We start from the raw sequence: 22,285 nt of genomic DNA on the forward strand, positions 1-22,285 counted from the left end.
AGTTGAGATTCTGTGCCTGCTTGTCTTAAGAGCTGTTAACAAGAAATGTGGAGCACATTGGCCCGAGTTCTCTTTACAATCTACCTTTCCCAGGGCCCACTTCTTATTCCCATCCAGGACAGGTAGCACTGGAATGGAGACTGGAATGATCTACCTTCTACCTACAGCTGAATTTACTTCACCTTCCCACCCTGTCAAGGTAGACCCACCACAGGTGTAGTATTGGGAATATAGGAAGGAGAAACCAGAGAGTAGCTGAACAGCTAACAGCCAAACTGCAGTGCCATGGGACCTCCCCAATAATGTGTTAAAAAAACAACTGTTTAGGTGTGAAACTTGACACCAAGCAATAGACAATCAAAATGAAAAAAAGGGTAAAATCTGAGGAAGAATCATGAAATATTTAAGTTGAACATTCAATGAATTCCATAAAGACTGAAACCAGGCAGCTTACTTCAGTATAAGACATCCTGTTCCTCTGATCCAGTATCTGAATGAGCAGGACCCACAATTCCTTGATGCAAGTACAGTGAAAAGGGGATGATGTCAAAGCTTCGGATGGTCTTACCTGATGGGTTAGATAAAGCAGAAAAATACGTTTGTACAATATTTTTCAAATACTGTAGTGATACAGTGCAGCTGTACATCTTAGAAAACTGTAACTCACAAAAACAGCAAATTGTATATAGCCTTTATCTAGTACACTTTCCTGCAAGTCTGCCATTTTTATTTACATTACATTTACACACTTTTACCCTAACCAGCCTTTCTTTTTAAGCAAGTGACATTTACTGCCCTCCTGTATTCCCTCACACAATCAACTGGCCTATCTAATATACCACCAGGCAAACTAACTTGTTTGTTGGTGCTTCCCTTCCTTCTAGGTAGGGTAATGACATCCACAGACGGTGTGCGTCTCCTTTTCGCTTCTTTGTCTGGTCACAGCTGACAAGCCAGGTTGTGCATCAGACAGCAAGTCAAGGACACTAAGGATGTAAATGATGGCATGACCATCATACAAATCATCAAAACACAGTTTTATTTTCTTAAATAGCTTTCCGCTACACCGTGAATTCACATAAGTATATGTATATGTGTGCTTCTGCTAAGCTTTCTATGGACTGTATTCCACAACTTAAATAATGACAGGCTCCTTTTCCCTAACTCCTAGTAAGGATGACCATGCAGCACCCTCAGTGATGTGCTGTTCCTCTGAAATCTCCCACTCTGACCAGTCCAGCATCATAGATCTGAACCCGAGCCTAAATGGCAGACAATACAAAACCTGTATCCATGTTACAAAAAGGCCTCCTTCTGAAACAATGATTACGGACATCAACAGAAAAAGAAACTGCAACAACTTGTCTCCATGTTACAAAACTTTCCAAGATCTGTGTCTAAAACAATGTTACCATTACTAACACCGAAAGAAGAATGAACTGCAACAAACAACAACATAAAGTTAAAACCTATACAGCTAGAGCTCCCTACTTTACACACACTAAGATACTAGTACATTCCCCTACAGGCACATTAACACCACAAGCTCAATCTTCAAGTCACATTTAAAACAGACCCACACCTCAATTGTAATTCTGATTAACAAATCACTGTACGTATACTTAGCTAAACATAAATAGTACCTCACTGCAGAAAAGAAGCAGATTTTTAAGAGCCTTTAAAATGAAATAACGTGCTAAATTCTTGATTTAACCTGAACTGTATCCCCTTCAAAGAAGCAGTAACTAGGATTTCAGCACTGATTTTCAGTGTTATATGAATAACGACAGAAGGAAAAAAAAAACACTATTCTTCAACATGCAATCAGTACTCCTCTAAAAAAAATTCAAAGAAGGTCAGATAGTCAGATCCTAAATTACGTCCCCAATCTCTAAACAGGAAACCTGATGCATTGTCACTTGTCCCTTGGGTCTCTCCCAAATCCACATTCAATCTTAAAATACAAGCCATTAATAAAGATGCAGTATCTATTTCAGGTGAGCCTTACCACAGCAAGCAATCTTTCTCAGTCTAGTAGAAAATATTCCACTCTTGACATGATCATGTACAAAATTAGTACCATTTACATGTAAATGCATCTCCCTGTGCTGTTTAGCCAGCATTTCTCAATGTTCATTTTGTGTAATTAATATTAATAATTTCTCAAAGAAAAGTAGGTGGACAGTTCTTGCTATTTAAACTCTATGTAGTGAATTGACTACATGCTCCACATCAGCTTGCTTTTCTTCAGTTTATCTGTTACTTTACTTTACATAGTGACATTAATGTCAACTGTCGAGCAGAAATCATAATCTACTCATAACATTTTCAAAAAAAAAAAAAAAAACATAGCCATAGCTCATGACTATGGTGACTATACAAAAACATACTGCAATGGTTCTTCAAGGCCACTTACAGATGGTGAAGTAGTTTACTTCTCATTGCCAGCTGCATAACTGTTACTATCAAGAAAAATTACAGTTGTACACACTTACCATAAATGTAGATGTTAGAGTATTCACTATTGCAGTCATCACATTTGGGTTATAGCCCTCAGCCGGCCTGAATACCAGTCTCTTCGGATTTCCGTGTCAGATGCTGTCGCTTCTTCCATGTCGTCAGGGGGTATAAAAAATGCAGCTGACGCCATTACATCAGTTTTTCTTGCCACAGGTGTCAGGTGCCACCACAATAGGAAGCAATTATATGGTATAGTATACCCACATCAAAAAGCAAATACACAAGAAAAAATAAATAGACCAACAAGAAGGAAAGATAGAGCCAAGAAAAGTCAGGGGGCTGGAGGGAAGGTAACCAGGACTGCAACAGTGAATACACTCGAACATCTACATTTATGGTAAGTGCACACAACTCTACTATGTTCTTTGTGTTTCACTGTTGCAGTCATCACATTTGGGTTGATTCCCAAAGCTAAGGAAGGAAGGAGGAAGTTAAAGAGCATTAGGGCCAGCTATTAAGCCCTGCAAGACTGCAGTGGCAAATCCAGCTCAGAATTTAGAAAAGATAGGCACGTGATAATGCTTGTTGAAGGTATGTACAGAGCTCCAGGTAGCAGCTTCTAGGATGTCCCTGGTAGGGACTCCTCTGAGAAATGCCGCAGAGGTAGATGCAGCCCTGGTGGAATGTGATCTTATCCTCTGCGGGATAGGTTTTCCATGGTGCTTGTAACAGAAATGAATGCAATGGGCTATCCATTTGGAAATTATTTGCTTTGAAATGGCCTTCCCCTCTGCCCCTGCAGCAAAGCCAACTAGCAGCTGTTGAGATTTTCTGAGAGGCTTAGTCCTGTCCAAATAGAATCTAAGTTGTCTGTGCACTTCCAGAGAGTGCAGTATTCGTTCCCCTTTTTGTGAATTAGGGAAAAAAAGTAGGCAAATGAACAGACTGATTAAGGGCCACACTAGACACCACCTTGGGCATAAAGGAAGGATTAGTCCTGAGGGAAACCCTGTCTGCATGGAACATAATGAAGGGTTCCACTGTCATGAGGGCCTGTAATTCATATACTCTTTTTGCTGAAGTGATGGCTAAAAGGAAGGTTGTTTTCCAAGAAAGGAATTTCAACTCTGCTGTTGCAGCTGGCTCAAAGGGGGGAAGAGTGAGCTTTTCCAATGCAAAGTTAAGGTCCCAGGCTGGAGTGGGAGCTCTTCTGGGGGTCTTACATTTTTGGCCCCTCTAAGGAATTGTTTTAGCAAGGGGTGAGAGAAGAGGGATGGCTCAGTATTATAATGTGCTGAAATGGCAGAGGCATGAATTTTAATTGACGAGAAGGATAGGGCCTTGTGAATCATTTCTGTTAAGTACTCTAGAATATGAGGTAAGCTGGGCACCGTTGTGCCCATCCCCGGAGCCTGGCTCCAGGAACAGTATCTTTTCCACTTTTCAGCATAGGATTTTCTAGTACTAGGCCTCTTTGCCTCCAGAATGACATCCAGCACCTACTTACTGAGGGATGCTAGAGGAGAGCTCAAGGAATTAGCCAGGCTGTAAGGTTCAGGGTTTGAAGTTGAGGGTGCAGAATCTGGCCCGCCTGCTGGGACAGCAGGGAAAGGGTCTGAGGCAGGTGCCATGGTTTAGCAGTGTCATACTGCGCAAGAAGGGGTATTAGTGCTGGCGTGGCTATTCTGGTGCAATCAGTATTGTCCTTGGCTTGTCCTGTTTGATCTTTAGTAGAACCTTTATGAGGAGAGGCAGAGGGGGAAAGGCATAAACAGAGAGGCTTTCCTGGGTGAAGGACAGGGCATCCACTTTCCAAGCTGGACTGTGTGGAGCTCTTGTGCAAAATTTGTTCAATTGGTAGTTCTGAGGGGAGGCAAACAGGTCTACCTCTGGAGTCCCCCCCATTTGTTCTTAAGAGGTTGAATATTTTGGGTTCTAGTTTCCATTTGTGTGGGTCCATGAGATTTCTGCTCAAGTCATCTGCCAGTGAATTTAGTTTGCCTGGCAGGAATTGTGCTTGTAGGTGTACTTGGTAGCTCAAGGCTGTGTTCCACAGAGCCATGGCTGGTCTGCAGAGAGGGTACGAGTGGGTTCCCCCCGGCTTGTTTATGTACCACATAACTATGGTGTTGTCTATCTTTACCAATAGTTGTCCTGTAAGAATATGGTCTTTGAAGGCTCTCAGGGCATTCTGCACAGCTAACATTTCTTTTTCATTGATATGCAGGTGCATCTGTCTCAGGTTCCATTTGCCCTGAATGCACTGCCCTGCCATGTGAGCCCCCCATGCATAGTCTGATGCATCTGTTAGGGTTTGGTCAGCAGGGGGTAGAGTGCAAGGGAGTCCCTTGTTGGGGTAGCAGGTCTCTGCCCACCAAAGGAACTGTCTTCATACAAGGAATGACAGAAATCATTGTTTCCAGGTCCTGAGAATGTTGACACCATAGGCTTTTTATATACCATTGGAGTTTCCTCATATGCAGTCTTGCATATGGAATTAGTAGAATGCAAGAGGCCATGAATCCCAGAACTTGCAGTATTTTCTTTGCAGATAGATGGGGTTTTGTGGCCAATAGTTTGACGAAGGTTGTCAAATAAACTTGTTTCTCCGAAGTGAGGAATGCCATCTGGGAAGTTGTGTTCAAGCTTGTTCCCAGGAATACAATCTGTTGGCAGGGTACTAGGTGAGATTTTTTTCGTTGATGGTGTACCCCAGTGAGGTTAGGAGTTTCTTTACGAATGCCAGGTGTTGTAATAGCAAGTCCTGGCTTTCTGCCTGAATCAGACAATCGTCTAACTATGGGTAAATTTGAATATTTCTCTGCCTGCAAAATGTAATGGCTGGAGCTAGACACTTTGTGAACACCCTGGGCGCAGTAGATAAGCCAAAGGGAAGTGCAGAGAACTGAAAGGGCATGGAGCCCGCCCTGAAATGTAGGTATTGTCTGCAGGATCCTCTTATTGGGATGTGCAGGTAAGCTTCCTTTAAGTCTAGGGTTGCCAGCCAGGCATCCTTGGCTAGCACAGGAAGAAGCTGTTGAAGAGTTAGCATTTTGAATTTTGGAACTACCAGAAATGTGTTGAGAATAGAGAGGTCCAGGATAGGACGCCAGGAGTTGTCTTTTCTGTGTACCAGAAAAACCCTTGAATAAAAACCTTGTCCCCTTTGTTCTGCTGGGACAGGTTGAATAGCCCAGATACTGAGAAGAGAGAGAACCTGCTGTTGGGCCTCCGCCCATTGATTTGGGGGCAGGTCTAATCAACCATTTGGGGTTGGTAGTGTGTGGAAGTGGAACCTGTATCCTTGGGAAACTATGTTCAAAACCCATTTGTTCTGGGTAATGAGTTCCCAGTTTTTGCATGCAGGGCGAGCTTTCCTCCTAAGGGAGCAGGTAGTTGAGCAGGGTTTGGAAGGATTAAGGTTAAGTCATTGTGCCATTTTTCCGTAGGGGGGTGGCTTACTACTCCCTGCTTTTGAAGTGGTAGCCCCCCACTACTTACATCTGTGCGTAGCCGGAGACTGTAGCCTAGGTGGTCTGCTGTTCCTGGGTTTGGACTGAGAAAGCCTGGAAGGAACTGGAAAGGACCAGTTCTTTGAAGGCCAATGCCTACTGAATCTGGGAGGGTGTACTTGTAGGAAATCTTTAACAGTTTGCATAGATTTAGCTTTTTCCTCCATTCTTTTGAGGACTTCTTCTGCTTTGTTGCCAAAAAAGCGGTCTTGGTTTAAGGGAGCATCCAGTAATTTAGCTTTAACATGATCTAGCAAGTTTTGTTCCTTAAGCCAAGCATGCCTTCTAAGTACAGACCCAGTGACAGCAGCCCTGCAAGATGCTTCTAAAGCATCAAAACCCCATTGCAAAGTATGTTTACCAACTTGTTCTGCAGAATGCATTAAGTACTGCAATTCTTTGTGTTCAGCACAGTCAGGAAGCAACATCATTTTCTGTTTAAGAAGTCCCATAATATGCTGCCGATACTTTAACATATGAAACTGGCAATTTAAAGCCCTAATGGCCAAAGTAGCAGAAGTGTATACCTTTCTTACCCCATCTGTCTAAAGCTCTAGAATCTCTATCATAAGGGGTAGGATTTTTGGCAGCAGTAACCTTAACGCCTTTTGGTCCTTGGGAAATGGTCTCTGGATCCGCAGAAGGATTCTTGAAGAGGAACTTGAGAGTCAGGTACTCTAGTACCGGTCAGGTTTTCTGGGAGCTGGAGGTAAAGTGTCAGGGGTAAGGCTAGATTCCAAGAAAACATTATCTACAACATACAGAACAGGAGGGATAGCTAAAGGTCTGTGTTGAGGCAGGAGTAAGAATTCCCTAAGTCTCTTTTCGGACTCAGAGTAATCCTGGCTTTCCCAGCGGAAATGCTCCCCAAGAGCATGCGAGGTTTCACCAAAAAAAAAATCTTCTGGAGGGGAAGCAGAGGGAATGGAATCATCTGCATCAGAATCCTCATAAGTAGATAAGGGCAAATCCTGGTAATCAGAAGGAGCAGAAATATCAGATTCCTGATCAGAAAAATCATAAAGAAAATCAGTTCTAAGTCTTTTAGAGGGGGGAAGGCTGGCTTCCCCTAATTCATGTAATAAGGTCTTCAGCCATTCTAAGCATTTGTTTTTGAGGCATATGGGCCTGAGCCTGCGGTTTAGTCATTGGTTTTCTAGGTGTAGTGCGAGTTTTTGGCCTGAGGAATTCGGAACTTCTGGATGGAAACGATGGCGTCGGTATAATGTGAACGTCTGTAGGCCTGAATACACCCTCAGAAGCCGATGCCTGCACAGTGGATCCGGACCCATCCAAGGTAGAGACATCCACAGATTCCATAGTTGAAGAAGCATCTCACGGCATACCGGACTCTGAATGGGTCTCAGTAGAGGCCTGCGAATCTGAAGTAGCAGGTATCAGGGCTGCGAAAGCGCCTCACTGAGTACCGGTGGGCTGGCAACTAGCTTAACAGAAGTGTCGTCAGCAGTTTTGGACCTATGCGGTCTGTATCTGTCTTTATCCTTACTTTTTTTCAGATCGGTAGTCGGATGTCTTAACAAAGCCATTTTGGTGTACAGAGATAGAGTATGAAAGTAACTGGCTGCAAAAATAGCCCGACGACGAATAGTTCGGGCGTTGAACAAGGCACAAAACCGACAGTGAGGGACGTTGTGGTCTGGGCCTAAAGAGGGGATGCAGTAAGAATGAAAATCTCTATGAGGTATTTGCTTTCCACAGGCAAGACAATTGTTAACTTTTACTGACATTGGTTAGAGCAAGAAAAAGTATCCCCAATGGGGTACTTATCTTTTTTGAAGACTTCGGGTCTGAAACACGCAAAGAAAATTTCAGGAGACGGCCGGCCAGCACTTGCAAACTGCTGCTGCTTCGGGCACCGCACAGCAAGAAAGACTGATGTAATGGCGTCAGCTGCATGTTTTATACCCCTGACGACCTGACGTCATGGAAGAAGCGACAGTATCCAACACAGAAATACGAAGACTCGGGTATTCGGGCCGGCTGAGGGCTACCTGCAGGCAGATAACCCAAATGTAATGACTGCAACAGTGAAACACGAAGAACATCTACAACGTATACTGCTGTCATTATAAATGTAGTATGTCATACTCGTGTTTAAATTTCTTAACAGGTTATCTGCGGCTAAGGTTCTAACACTTCAAAGCACTGTGGAAAAAAATCATGCATATTTTATTACAGTTTTTAACTATTTGAATCTCTGTTTTATTTGAGAAGAAGCACTAACCTTTCCATACTTCTGAATTGCTAAATTTATGAGATCCCATATCAGGTTGGTGCAATGGCTTTCAAACAGGCTGACATTGGTGATGTTTTCTCCAGTCAGATTCATAAACTGGTGGGCATAAACAATTTGACCTAAAATACGCAAGGTGATAAAAGTCAAGCGTGTATAACACATTTACCATACTGCAATGTAAAACTTGGTAATATAGATACTTCAAATTTGAATTAAGAGAAATATGAACTAATTTAAGATAGCATGAATGAGACTTGCCTTCAACCACATTAATTTACAAGTTGTTATGCAGTCTAAAAATATACAAGTATTTCTCTGCAACAGCTGTCAGGCAACTGTAATAAAGCTACTCTAAAAGCATATATTTTCAATCCATACTGGCATCAAATGCAAAGGTTGAGAGGTCTCAAACTGGAACTCTGAGACAGGTTAGCAATGTTATCCTAGCAGCTCAGACTGCTATGCAAACTCATGTTACAGCAACTAAAAGATTTTAAGTTTTGACTTTGACAACTACTAAACAGCTCATAATTCCCACTCTTTCTGTAAATACCAGATTGTCCGTCATGTGTGTAGATTTTTTTTAGAATGTTACTGTATTAAATGTATACTTATGAATGCAAAGAACACTTCTGAATGCACTCAAGAAAATTCTGAGCAAGACCGTTCAGCCTGAACAGTCTTCCATAAGATCTACATGCTATATTTCTTCTATCTTGACCAATAATAAGGCACTCTCTTATTATGTCAGATCATCTAAGGCAACCCTCCTTGACAGGTCTAGGTCTGACATATAAATCTGTATAAGCTGACCTAGTCTCATCAACTAAAAGGCTTAAAACTCATGCCTTCAGTCAGACTGGCTTGAAACTTTCCCAAACTACTAGACTTCCCTCCTCTTTATTCATACTGCTCTGCAATCTCCAGTGCACCACTCAAAAGTGAGCACATTACAAAAAGTATAATCCCAATGATACTACAAGACCATGACTGCTGTGAGACAGGGGAAAGAAGACTGTATATGTTAAAGTAAGACCTGCTCATTCAAATCAGTCATTATGGTATGTACACACCTTGCATACCTGGTATGAGGAGGTCCATTCTTGACAACAAACAATACAGAGTCACAAGCTTATCCTCCTTGGTGGCAAACATGGCAACATAGCTGTTATCAATGTTTCTCTGAAGGAAGACCTAGAGTTAAAGATCACATCCAGTATGCAGTGTCCTGCAAAAGTATTCAGTGAAGCCTACAAAGCACATGATTCAACTAATAATATCCCAGTGTTTAAAGTACTGCTCAAAATTCAGCCTGCCAATTTATAAGTAAGCAATCATCTCCCCTAAAACTGTGTGTGTGTATATATACAACTTCACAACTGCACAAATATAAAAGAGGAAGAACTCTCTACAACAAAGGAATCACTGCATGCACACACTTAGAAATTGCACTAGCAGCGATTTCCTACAGAACACAGTGACAAGCAAGTTCAACATCATGGGACGATTTGATCCTTGAGGAAGGTTAGGGCAGCCAGACATGTGAATATCATTTAAAGATTTATTTTTTAAAATTCTGAGAGGTATCCTCTGGTTGAACATGATGCAGGCAGAATGAGTAGTGTCTTATAATAATTTACTTTTTTTAACAGCAAAAACTTTATCAAATAAATAAAAAGAACAATAAAACCATTAGAACTAAACAGTAAAATAAACAATTTTAAGTGTATAAGAGGATAAGGATAAAGAACGATACACCAAATATTCAAAAGTATTCTGAATGCTTTTTGAAACGTCCAGTTGATTAATTCGCTGCTATATTCCTGGATTTGAGATTTCCGGTTATCTGAGAAGGTAGTACTAATAGGAAGATTCTTCTTCTCCCAGTAATGTCCAATCAGCCAAAAAGACATACCACTTCTATCCAGTAATTCAGCTCAAATGTCTAACACTATCAATTAATGTAGCTTGGTAACTATTTTTAATTCAGAGACTCATTAGTGCATGTCCAGGAAGAGGAAGAATGAATGAGCAAAAGTAAAGTTACATCTGTAAAAGGCATCATTTTCACTCTGCCCTCTATCGCCAAGGCTAGAAGGTGAAAGATGCCAGGAAAAAAACACCATCTGCCTGGTAATCTGTGATAAGGGAGGCATTTAACACTGCATTTAATGAACAGCATTTTCTCAATTCTAGATCTGTAAATCAGATTATGAAAGACCCACATTTCTGTTTAATATCAGAAACTATCATTAATGTGATCAGTAAACTCACTTGTATGAAATATTCAGTGTAAAGCCCAAAGTCTTCTCACTCCTTAAGACAAGGTAAATAAAAGATTGGCTAAATTCCTATTTAAAAGTGGATAAAGTATTTTTCTTCTAATCAAAGAACATAACTGTAAATGCTTGTACTATTTTATGCTACCTTGATAGGTGTTACTAAGTAGTGAGAAAAAAAGTAAAATATCATTTTTTTTATATTTGAAAAAAGCTAGAAAAAATGAATGTACAAGAAAACACATTCAGTTGTACATCATTTGCTATTTATTTTAAAGTCAGGGAACTCCAGAAACATTTAAATCAACTTATGCCAATTAAAGAATTATATGTACTATTCCAAAAAATAAAAACACTTCTACACGTCATGGGTCCCAAACTTTGTTTGATGGAGTTACAACTATATTAAAATTTCTACCACAAACCAAATGAGCTTTAAGGTAAACCATGCTCAGAAAAACTGCTATCCAACAGAAACTACTGTATAATGGAGTACACTAGGATGGCCAAAACCTCCTTTAAACTTAGGGCTACTTAAGTTTTTGCCTAGGAAATCTAGAATAATTTCTTGAGTTCTCACCATGTGAGTAGGTGATGGAATCTGTCCCTCAGGAGGAGGAATAAATGGGTCAACTGAGTGATGGTACAGGGGTCAGTCACCTGGATAGGGGCAACAATTAGGTGTGCCAGGTGTCTTATTACAAGTAAAATGTTACTAAAGAATACAATTTTAATTATATGTAATCTACTTAGGAGTTCTTCCATATACTACATTTAGCTGCAAGGTCTTTTAATACTTCAGTTCTTAAACAAGCTTCATTATTACTCAAGGCGTATGTTCATTTTGTAACTAACAAAGTAAAATGTTATAAACAGCTAACTGGGCAAGACCATTTTTATTAAGAGGGAAAAGGGACACATTTAGCTAAGTTGACAAAGCCCTAAAAAAGAGAAGTTATGAAATGCATCTAAAATAGCCTGTAATTTTTTTTAGGGATAATGTAATCATGAGCAATCCAAGTAGAGCTTAAATACACTGCACAAAGCACTGCAATACCTGTACAGTAAACGGAGGGATTCAACAAAAAGAAAAGAGGGGAAACAGGGCAGTCTTGGCAGGTTTCTTTATTAAGTGAAAAAGTAGGAGATAACACCATCTGTTAAAATTCTAGGTGAAGGTAGAACATACAGAAGTTTACATATAAAACTACATAAATGCTCCACACGTGCCAAAAGATTAAATAAGCCTCACATCACCACAAACGTAAGTTTAGCGCATTCGTCCTTTTATTATATTAGAACTTCATCCGACTGAATTGATAACAAACTGTTAAAGTTAAATCACATGATCAGTAACAATTAACAAGTTTCCTATTTAAAGGGATATTTCAAAGTTCAATACTCTTGATACAAATAAAAATAAAAAATATAAACACCAATATATAAAAACATTTTTACAATCTTTCTGCCATTAGAAAACATTTTATATTAACATGCTCACGGAGTCCTGTTTTTTATCAGAATCCAGTCTATGCAGCCATTCAGCCTCCTTACATTCTAATATTGTGCTACAATTATGTACAAATTCACCGAACAGCACATTATCAAACACAAGGAATATAAATTTCCTCAAGTCTGAACTGTCCCTAGCATGTTTAGCCAAAGCATTACTTAAATCACCTTTTCTAATGCCAGTAACATGTTTGCATATTCTTTTAGAAAGTTTTCTGTCTTTTCAACATAACTCTCGCAGCTTTCACAGGCAGTTAAGTGCACTATACCATTTGAGTTGCAATTAAAATGACCTTTGGCAAAAATGTCTATCAATGTTTGTACATAAATACAATAGGTGTTTGCAATATATTTACAAAATTTACAATTGTTGCACTTGATCATTCCAAAAATGACAACTTTTGTATGTTAAACTACTACGTTTTTCTAAAACAGACCTAGTGCTGTTATTACTTTTGTAACTAAATACAGGTTTATTACCAATTACACTTGCTAAACCCACATTACCTTGCATTATTTTCCAGTTCTTGTCTACAATATCTTTGATATACATCATATCAACAGACATAGGCAGTGGAAATGCTCTACAAAAACTATGCATACCTACATCATTAGCAGGTTGTGTTACACCATTGACTGATACTTGATAATAACTTAGAATAGGTTTAAATATGTCTTGTCTTTTTAATATAATCTCCATTTTAATTTTATTTAAAAATTTATGACCATAACATCTCTTTAAATATAAATTTGTAGAAGTATCGAGTTCAGCTAAAAAGACCTGATCATCACTTGTCATTTTGCTGAGTATAACAAAATTGACCTCTGATGACATTCTTTTTCATGTGTAAAGGATGTTGACTAGATTTATGCAAATAACTACAGACAAAGGTATATTTTCTAAACACTACACTTTCAAAACTTATCTATGTCATATATAGATAACATTAAACCCAAAAAATTTATTTTAAGACCTCTGCTGCTCATGGTGAACTTCAAAAAAAAAAAAAACATTTGGCAAGCCTCTAATGTTTGTGTGATTTAATTTTTTCAATGTTCTTTGGCACCTTTGTTTGTTATTAGCTTAATAAACATATATAAGCTTCTAGCAGATATTCCAAGAAATAAAAAAGTCAAATGCTTTTTGAAAATCTAGCAATAAAGCTGCTGCAGGAAAAATGCACCCCTACCACATGTTGCATGCTTATTCACAATCTAATGAGGCCGGCACCGTTCAAAACTCCATTTAACAAAGCCTTGCTGTCTATTTGACAAAATATGGGAGAACTTTAAGACATAAGTTTAGCAGAATTTTCAGTCACAAGCCCAGAAGAAAAACAGGGCAATAGTCAGCCGGTTTCAAATTATCCCTATGGGTCCTGGATATAACACAACATCCACTAATACTGGTTATGGAAGTAGCGCTAAACATTTTTCCGTCTTGGTACAACTATAAAACGGTAATAATTAATTTAAAAAAATACAAAAACTCTAAGTGATTTCATCTGCTTTTGACACTTTTCCAGGGGTGATGGAATTAACAAGCCGCTCTGATTTTACCTGAAGTAGTAGTTTTATCTAATTTTTCTGTATCTGACATTATGCTCTTATTGACAGTTAACTCAAATAAAAAAGTCTATAGAAGGATCAATTATTCTGTTAAAACTCCTCTTGTATTCTCTTAACATCATAATGCCATTAATTGTCTTCTAATCCTGCATCTGATTCCCATGGATAACTTAAAACAATTAACTTTCTGGTTCTCACTTTTAGCACGTTATCTAAAAATTAAACATTTACAAGAAGTGAAACACAAAAGCCTATCCTACTTCTCCTCTGAATTAGTGAACCACAATTATTTTGAGCTTAAGCTTAGTATTATGTAAGGTAGAGATACAGTACACATATAATGCTTAACAGTATACAGAGAAGTAGTAGTGGAGCACATACAATCTTTATAAAACTTTTTTCAAGTACAGAGAACTCTTTATTTAGCAAGTCCATCAACTCATTTTGGCTTATTGTTCTATCTCTTTCTATATGTTTCTAGTAAACTTTCAGAATGCAAACAAATTACAATAATTCCCACAAATCTTTATATTTTCAACTTAACCGTCAATATATTTTTGGTAGTAGAGGATCAAAACTTCATTGCCCCCCCCCCCTCTCTCTCTCTCTGCAAAATGGTGATAGGACTATGTAACTTGCATAAAAGCTATAATCAGAAAGCAAATAAGGACTATCTGTAAACTTTGCAATTTTAGAATATAGTTCAATAGAAATTTGTCATTAGATAATCCCAAATGCATTTTAACTTGTTAACCTTCAACTTATCTTTAAGTATTAGAGTCACCATTCCAATGCCTCTCTCTGCAAACAGTGATAGATTATGTAACTCAAGTATAAGCCAGCTATAATCAAAAAGTGAAACAGGTCTAGCTGTAAACTTTGCAATGTTACAAAATAGTTCAAAGGAAATTCACCATCATCCAATTACTACTAAAATCTGAGTGAGTAGCAGCCCAGAATCAGTGCAAGCACTTATTATAAAATGTACATACTGCGGTAGCGTTGTTGCCTTACAGTTAGACATTGCCCGTTCGATTCTCAGTTAGAACGTCTTCTGTGTGGTGACATGCGTGAATGGGCGTACCTTCGTTGAAGGTTGTGCGTTAGGCCCAGCATGCCAGCACGTAAAACTCTACCAATCATTAGCAGACCGGAGTTCCGCTGTGGCGACCCCTAACCGTGAAAAGCCGAAAGACACAAACAAACAGTCCCAGAAGAGCATTTTCTACAGAAATAGCCCACTATTAAAATGGTAAAAAGATTTAACTTACAAAAATATACAAGTAAACCAATGGCAACATGCAGCAAACTTGGAATCCACATCCAGACAGTATGTAGCATTAATGGCCATGCATCAAATATAGAATTATGTTTCACAGGCTCTTGAAATACAAATACCCATGTGACATTAAATTCTTAATTATATTTAATACAATTGTATAATGGTTAAGTGTAGAAATACTGCAGAATGAGAGACAGCTGATGCAAGCATAAACAATAGATGACAATATATACAACACCTCTGCAACTGACAGCAACTGGTTAATAATTACAGGCAAGGAATTAGGCCAGTAACAAATCCAGGTTTCAACAAGAACCCCATTTTAAACAAATTATTCAATACTGTAACAGCATGCCTGAATGCCCATCACATACACACACTATTGCATTTTGCTTAGGTGTGGCTGTGTTACCACATCTGAGTGGAGAGTCAATGCTCAGCAGGTACACCTGGTTGTACAAAGTCAGAATTATGTGGTTCTAGTATTTCTTCATTACAAGCTGAAACGTCATATGGTTGTAACTCTTGAACAAAGTTGCCATACTAGTTCTTATAATTTTAGAGGGGTGTCTACGTTCATAAACTGACAAGATTTCATACACTGTACTTCACAGGTTTATTCTACCTGTCGATTTGGATTAGGGCATACAACAACGCATAATACATCAGATTTTTCAGTCAACTTCATTTCCTGATCCTTAAAAGCCTTTCTTGTTTTTGGAAATTCAGAACGTTGACTCTGCCTAAAAAATACAACTTGCTGTATTTGATTCAGTCACCTCATAGATTATTCTGTAAGGTACTAAGAGGATGAATTTGACAGTGTGCAATAATTATGGAGGACTACTTCACTGCTTACATCCTAGCCAGAACTGTTACTTAATGTATATTAGCTGGTGCAATGTCTAATTTGGATACAGGACATCATTATTCTTTCAGGAAAGCTTGGCTAGGCTTGGAAAGCCTCCCCACAACCGGGTTCTTAGCCTTGTAACAATCTATTAATCTATGAATCTGTACAATTCAGCAACACTATTTACTTAAAAAAAAAAAAAGATGCAGCTCTCATTATCCATTTAGTCCATTTGGAGTGGTTTCGACACCCCCCCCCCCATTGTCCAGTCTGTTCCACTTCTGCATTATAATCGTGCTGTGCCTATTAGTTATAAACACTGCAGCTTAAGATAATTCTTGTAATGTGTTACTTAACCTGTGGCAGTAAGTTTTCGGTCTGTGCTAAGGGTAGTATGCTAATTTTTGTAATATGTTATTTACCTATGGCAGTGAGTCTTGGGGTTGCACGAAGGTTTCGGGGTTGCGCTAAGGTTAGTATGCAGTAAATCAGCAGACAATTAAATTTTAGTTTCCACATGCTTTGTCTCGGATTCTAAGTTTTATTTTTTTTCGCATTGATTATTCTTCTGTTCAGGAGTTTCAGTGGCCAGTATAAAAATAGGCAAGAGATTCACACAGATTTACTAGCAAGGATGCAAAGTAGCAACTCCAACATCCAAAACACAAAGCAATGTGATTAAGTCGCTTTATTCGAATTATTAAACTAAAAGCAAATCAAGCACACACAAACTTTCTGTACTGTCTACTTCATCAAATCTATTCAACACCGAAAGACAACCCATGTTTATAACAAGCCATTCAGTGGTCTTGACTTAAAATACTTTGTTGTAGAACATTTTTAGACACAATGACATTTAACCCTGATGGTGTTGTAATTGCACTGAGTAATACTTACCAGTGTAACTTTCATTTTTAGCAATGTATTAGTGCCCTCATATCTCTAAAAGTAAACAAATCATGGATTGTTATGTTTGTTGAATAGAGCTGATGAGGTGATTTAACAGATATTCCAAGGCATGAGTCTTATGACCATTAATGCCTTGCCAGTACCCTCCCTCGCCTTCTTTCTCCAGATAGCGCTTCCACTCTCTCTCTTTGTAGATCCTAGACTTTAGGCCTGTGATCCTTTGGTGTTTTTCAAACTGTTTGATACATTTAGAGAGACACATCCCAAAGAGGGCATTATACTTCATAACTAGTCTGATTAATGCTGAGTATAAGGGATATACATTTCAATAATATTCTCAGGTAATTTGCTGTGCTAAATAGAAAGACTTCCTGACAATTGTTATCACATGACTGTCAACGGAAAGGAAAGTTTATTTGTTGTCACAGCTGTTTGTAGACCATCGGCTTTCTGATATTTTAACACAGTCACAAACAACCAAGATTAGCAGATAAGGCCCCTGAGGAGGAAGCCACTAACACCAGTGGATTTTCTCCCATCTTCAGGCTTCACTGCTGCCACTTTATCCAGCCTGCTGAGGGCTTGACTGAAGCCATATTTTAGATCGAAAGCTGGGGTGTTCGTAAACCCTAACTCCATCCCTGATGGCTGATACAAGCACTAAAGGTACCCACACGTCAATGCAGTAGCCTGCTACACTAGCCATGTGCAAGAGTAACTGCTCATGCTAATGAAGGCTACGATCACCAGCTTAGTAAGCCAAGCTTACACTGTACTGCAGCCCTTGGAATCAGCAAGCCTCCTCTTGACGGCTAAGGAAAGCGACTGATGACAGGACCCACTACTCCCTCATTCTACAATAGGGTGGGTAAGATGGCATTCACAGCTCACTCTCACTCCCTAGGCACTACTTGAAATCTGGTCATCTGAGCTACAGAAAAGGCCTCATCTGTCTGTGTCAGAGATGGGTTAATTTCACTTTAAAATACAGATGGAAAGCTAAATTGCCACTCATTTCCTTCAAATAAAACATTGCTAAACCTGTGAAAAACTACGCTTTTTTTGCTAATAGCAGTAGCAACAATACAGTGTAAAGATGTAGGGTATAATAGGAGTTACACAAGCCGGCTGTCATTTGGCATTAGGACAATCCTAGCAGGCATGAACTAATCATATTACAGTCCACGTCTTCACCCTTTACTACAGCTTTAAAACCATACTATTTGACGTGAAGAAGAACAGAGACTTATGCAGCCTTCAGGGAACATGTGAGCATTTAGTATGAAGCAGCTAACACTGAGAAACATTTTTTTCTGAATTTACTTCCTGGCCAGTTAACCAGCAAGGAATAGTGTATCATGAGCAGCATGGAGAATACCCAATAGCAAATAGACAGGTAATGAGTATTTCCCACCAGAGGTGATGTCCAATGTCTGTAGTTTGAACACAAGGACACCCCAAAAGGCAGTAGTGCACCCTCCAACTCACCTGTAGAAAGTAATTTTGTTGAAATATCACATCTATAGTGATGAGAGGGGAAAGCCATCATGCAGCTCACTGGTATACAAAAGTAAGAGCAGTTATAGTTTCTAACTATAGGAAATACATAGTGTCCAATTTCAGCAAACACACTAAATGCATAATAAGAGATCAGAGTACAAGTACTGCACTATGGAGAGGGTATTACAAAATGGTAGAAGCTGTATACTTACCCTGTACTCTGCTCTCCAGGGTCTCACTATTACATCCCGGTTTGTTCAGTGACAGTCTATTATCAAACATCAACTATTTAAGTATAGTGTGTGTGTGTGTGTGTGTGTGTGTGTGTGTGTGTGTGTGTGTGTGTATGCGTATGATATAAATATATATATACATACACACAGACACAGGCATATATATATATATGTATGCCTAGATATTACTTATATATATACATTTATTCATGTATACACAGGAGGACACTGGGCTGACAGGATAAGCTGCCTGAAAGAAAAGCAGACCACCTGATCAAGATGCACTAGCACTGATAAATTGTCAGATACAAAATTGCATCAGGCATTTATCAGAGGAGCTCAAACAACTAAGTTGTTAAGGCAAGACTGTCTTGAACTGTGCTGAAGCCAGAAGTGAGAAGAATGGAATTTCTCAGGAAGAAAAGTACTGTGCTGTTTGAAATAAACAGAAGGTGTAATAAAGTCTGTGTGCGTGACTAAAGATGGAGGTGCTTTAAACAAGGAAAGCTCATTTGCTACAGCCCAAGGAAAGGGCAAGGATATACTGTAAAGGATTTCCTGTTGGAAGGTCAGTAACTGTAAACGCAAACCTCAAAAAACTGTGAGAACTAAAATGTGACTGGGGAAAATATGCTTTAAAGTGCGATTAGGAGAAAATAGGTCCTAAATCCCAAATTGCAGAATTTGCTTCTCTCTAAAGTAGAATGATCTCAGAGTTAGTAATTTAAATTTGAAGTGGAAACAATGGAGTGCAGCTCCGAACATTGATTAATACATAAACAATGCTTTTAATGTGGAACAGTGACTTTTACAATCCTCTGTTAGTTCTACTGAATCAAAATTTACTTCTTCATAATTTCAGTGCTCACACTGTTGAGTCTAAAACTTCCAGTATGGCACCACGGAAAATAATTCATGATTACTGTTTTGTTCCTATTTCTGAATGAAATGACTCCCGATTTAATTCTTAAGACTGTGTAGGTCATAGACAAATGTGTGCTTTCAAAGATGGGTCAAATGTATACAGGTAAAAGAGAACACACTAAAAATAGGTGCCAACTTATGTCATAATGCATGCAGATCCATTACCTAGTACAGAAGACTCTCAGTAAATAGGAAAGCAGTGGGGTCTTTGTTTTACTCACACAATAGTGAGTGACAGTTGCTTCTTGTCTGACATTTGGTCTTTACTACAAGACTCACCTGTCATTTTGTCTCCCAGTAGATGCAGAATTTCTAAGATTGACCAATGAACATCTAGATAAAGATGCAGCAGATGCCAGGCTGGGGGAAGAATCTATAAATACAAAAAAAGACAGTGGTTTCATATGAGGCACATTATCCCAAAGGCAGAAAGATTCTGCTTTACTCACACAAACAACAAAAAAATAAAGCGGTACCTCCTAGAAGTGTAGCAGCCCTTTCCCCTTGCCTAAACCTTCATAATTATGGAACAGTATATATGCATACCCATATCACAAACATCTTCCAAATGGCACTCATATGCAATATGCATACCCATATCATAAACATCTTCCAAAAGGCACCCATATGCAATATTTCATTAATATTAGTTTTAACCTGTTTTAAGTCTGTTGCAATTCACATTCATTTTTGAAGGTAAAAAACTTTGAAAAAAGTAGATAATGACATAACTATCTAACCACAGCCTGACAAACATACAGCTATACAAGAACTTGGTATATTTTGTGATAGTTGTTCCTGTGGCAATTATAATACACAGCATTAGCATCTAGGAAAGGCCAAACACTTCCTGCACCAATCCCCCTTCTAGAGGCTGGCCTTTCTGTCATCAGAAGTTAATTTCCAGCAGTAGTCCCACATCAGAGATATCCGCATGTCCTGTATCCTGTGTTATTCACATTAAAAGACAGGTCAACAATCCTGACAAGATGTGTAATAGTAACAGTGTTCAGATTTACAAACTTAAAGAAAAGCAAGAAAAGTACAAAGCTAAACAAAATGGTAGAAGCCTCCTGAAACAGTTTCAACCATTAGTAATGGTAGGTATCAATGTAGCTACTCTGTCTCGCTCTACAAAAAGCATGTTTAACACTACGTAAATTTAGTAACAGTTCCAACGTGCTTTTTTCTGCAAGAAAAAAAATAGGGTGGAATTTTCAAAGAATCATAGAAGTAGGCCTTATAGAACAGCATTTTACAACAAATGGAGGTATGAACTGAATTATGTACATCTGCTACATTGACAGCAGAGGGAGAAATGATACAAAGGCAGATCATAGTGAGTGCTGCTAACTTACTCAACCAGAAGATTAAAACATTTGCATGCAAAAAATAAGACTAATTAAATATCTGAAAAGCTACATGCTGATTAGCTAGTTTAAAACGGTCTAAAACTGCTTTACGACAAGTTATCATAGTACACTGCAAATGATGACATTCATCAAGTCATGAGGCCAGCTTCTGAGTGAGTAGAGGAATTAATCTCCAATGTGTTGTGGAAGGGAGGATTTGTCATGGAAGGAAATGACACTTGCCTCCCAGGTGCATAAACCTTGGAGGCGGTTGTAATATGATACTGCGCGTGTATGTGTGATGCTGGATTATTCTCCATACAAAAGTATAGAACATACTGTGTGTGTTTGTGTGCTTGTGCATGTATGGTCAGATTATGCAACGTTTTATACATCACATCCAGTTCTGTGCTTTGGCTGCTGTTTCTGGCTTTCTAGTATTGTGCGTTATCCATGCTTGCATGCCCAACAAAGGGAAATAAATGAGCTGCATGTACGCTTTCAACTTCATGCAGGAATTTATTTATTTCAGCTTGTTAACTAGCTAAATAAACAGGTCTGAGGAGCATTTTCAACTATAACCCAGGCTGTATAGGCAGATACAGAGAATTTTAACATGCAGATTACATAGACAGATATGAAGATTTTAAAACATACATAATACATACATGGCACATACTGCATACACGTATAGGGAAATAAACAGGTACAGATTAATACAAATATACCATCATTATCATGCATGTACATCATACATACAGTGGTGAAACAGAAGAGTAATCTCATTATAGTCATACATTCAGAGTCCTGAATTTGCACAGTAGTCACATGGGCACTAATAATCATTAAGTGTTGTAGACCATAAAACATCTTGCTACACAGGCATGTAGGAGGGGAGAACTTTGCCAGCTATTGCTGCATTTGGCAATGAAATTAAATTTGTCTTTAGCCATGTCACACGTGGTGTTATGAGCAGTCGGAATCCGTAACATTTGCTGTTATCTGCACTACTGTCAGTTTTGAAGATTTACCAATACAGCTTAGACTGGCACAATTACATCTCCAGATAGTTATATTTGTTGTAGGGTGCCCACTAATGGGCTGGTGTTTGTTTACATAAAACAGTAAGATAGCAAATCAACAGCAACAATAACCTCACTTTGAAGTTTAAAGTTCACCTATTCTGGTCTGCAAAATGCAGACCTGATTATCTTATAGTCTAGCCATATTCTCTAAAGCAGTTTGAATACATGCGTTTTCAGAAGTTTACCGAAGGACTTCAGCCATTCAGTTTTCATTATTTTTCTGGAATGTAATGCAACATGCAGAGACTATATTCACAAATACTTTTTTTGCAGGTAACTCGTGAATGGGAACCTCACTGGTTGGGTGCATTCCTGTTTCATTTTAATGTGTAGATTTGTTCTCAGACTTACTTTATTTTTTTACAGGAGGACAGTATTCACAGTATTCATCATGTAGTAGACTGGATTTTGTTTTCAACTGTTTGGATAAGGGAGGTATTTTGAGGAGACAGCAATGAGATGTGAAAGAAGCCATGTTAGAGCTGGGGAAATAGCATGCTGATTGCTATGGCTCTTCCAGACTCACTGGTGAGTAGGGTCACCATTTTGCAGTAGACT

General features: G+C 38.7%; 1 protein-coding gene across 1 annotated transcript in view; it reads right to left on the bottom strand.

The window, feature by feature from the left end:
• The window catches only part of MMS22L (MMS22 like, DNA repair protein), a gene marked incomplete in the record, with an annotated part of 1,809,169 nt that overhangs the window by 1,276,791 nt on the left and 510,093 nt on the right, over positions 1–22,285 (bottom strand). The window contains 3 exon segments of the mRNA XM_044065731.1: positions 455–568; positions 8,218–8,348; positions 19,570–19,663. Coding sequence (XP_043921666.1) covers positions 455–568; positions 8,218–8,348; positions 19,570–19,663 — 339 coding nt within the window.

The sequence above is a fragment of the Protopterus annectens genome, chromosome 1.part0, assembly GCF_019279795.1.
Source record: "Protopterus annectens isolate FY-2018-M chromosome 1.part0, PAN1.0, whole genome shotgun sequence".
NCBI lineage: Eukaryota > Metazoa > Chordata > Ceratodontiformes > Protopteridae > Protopterus > Protopterus annectens.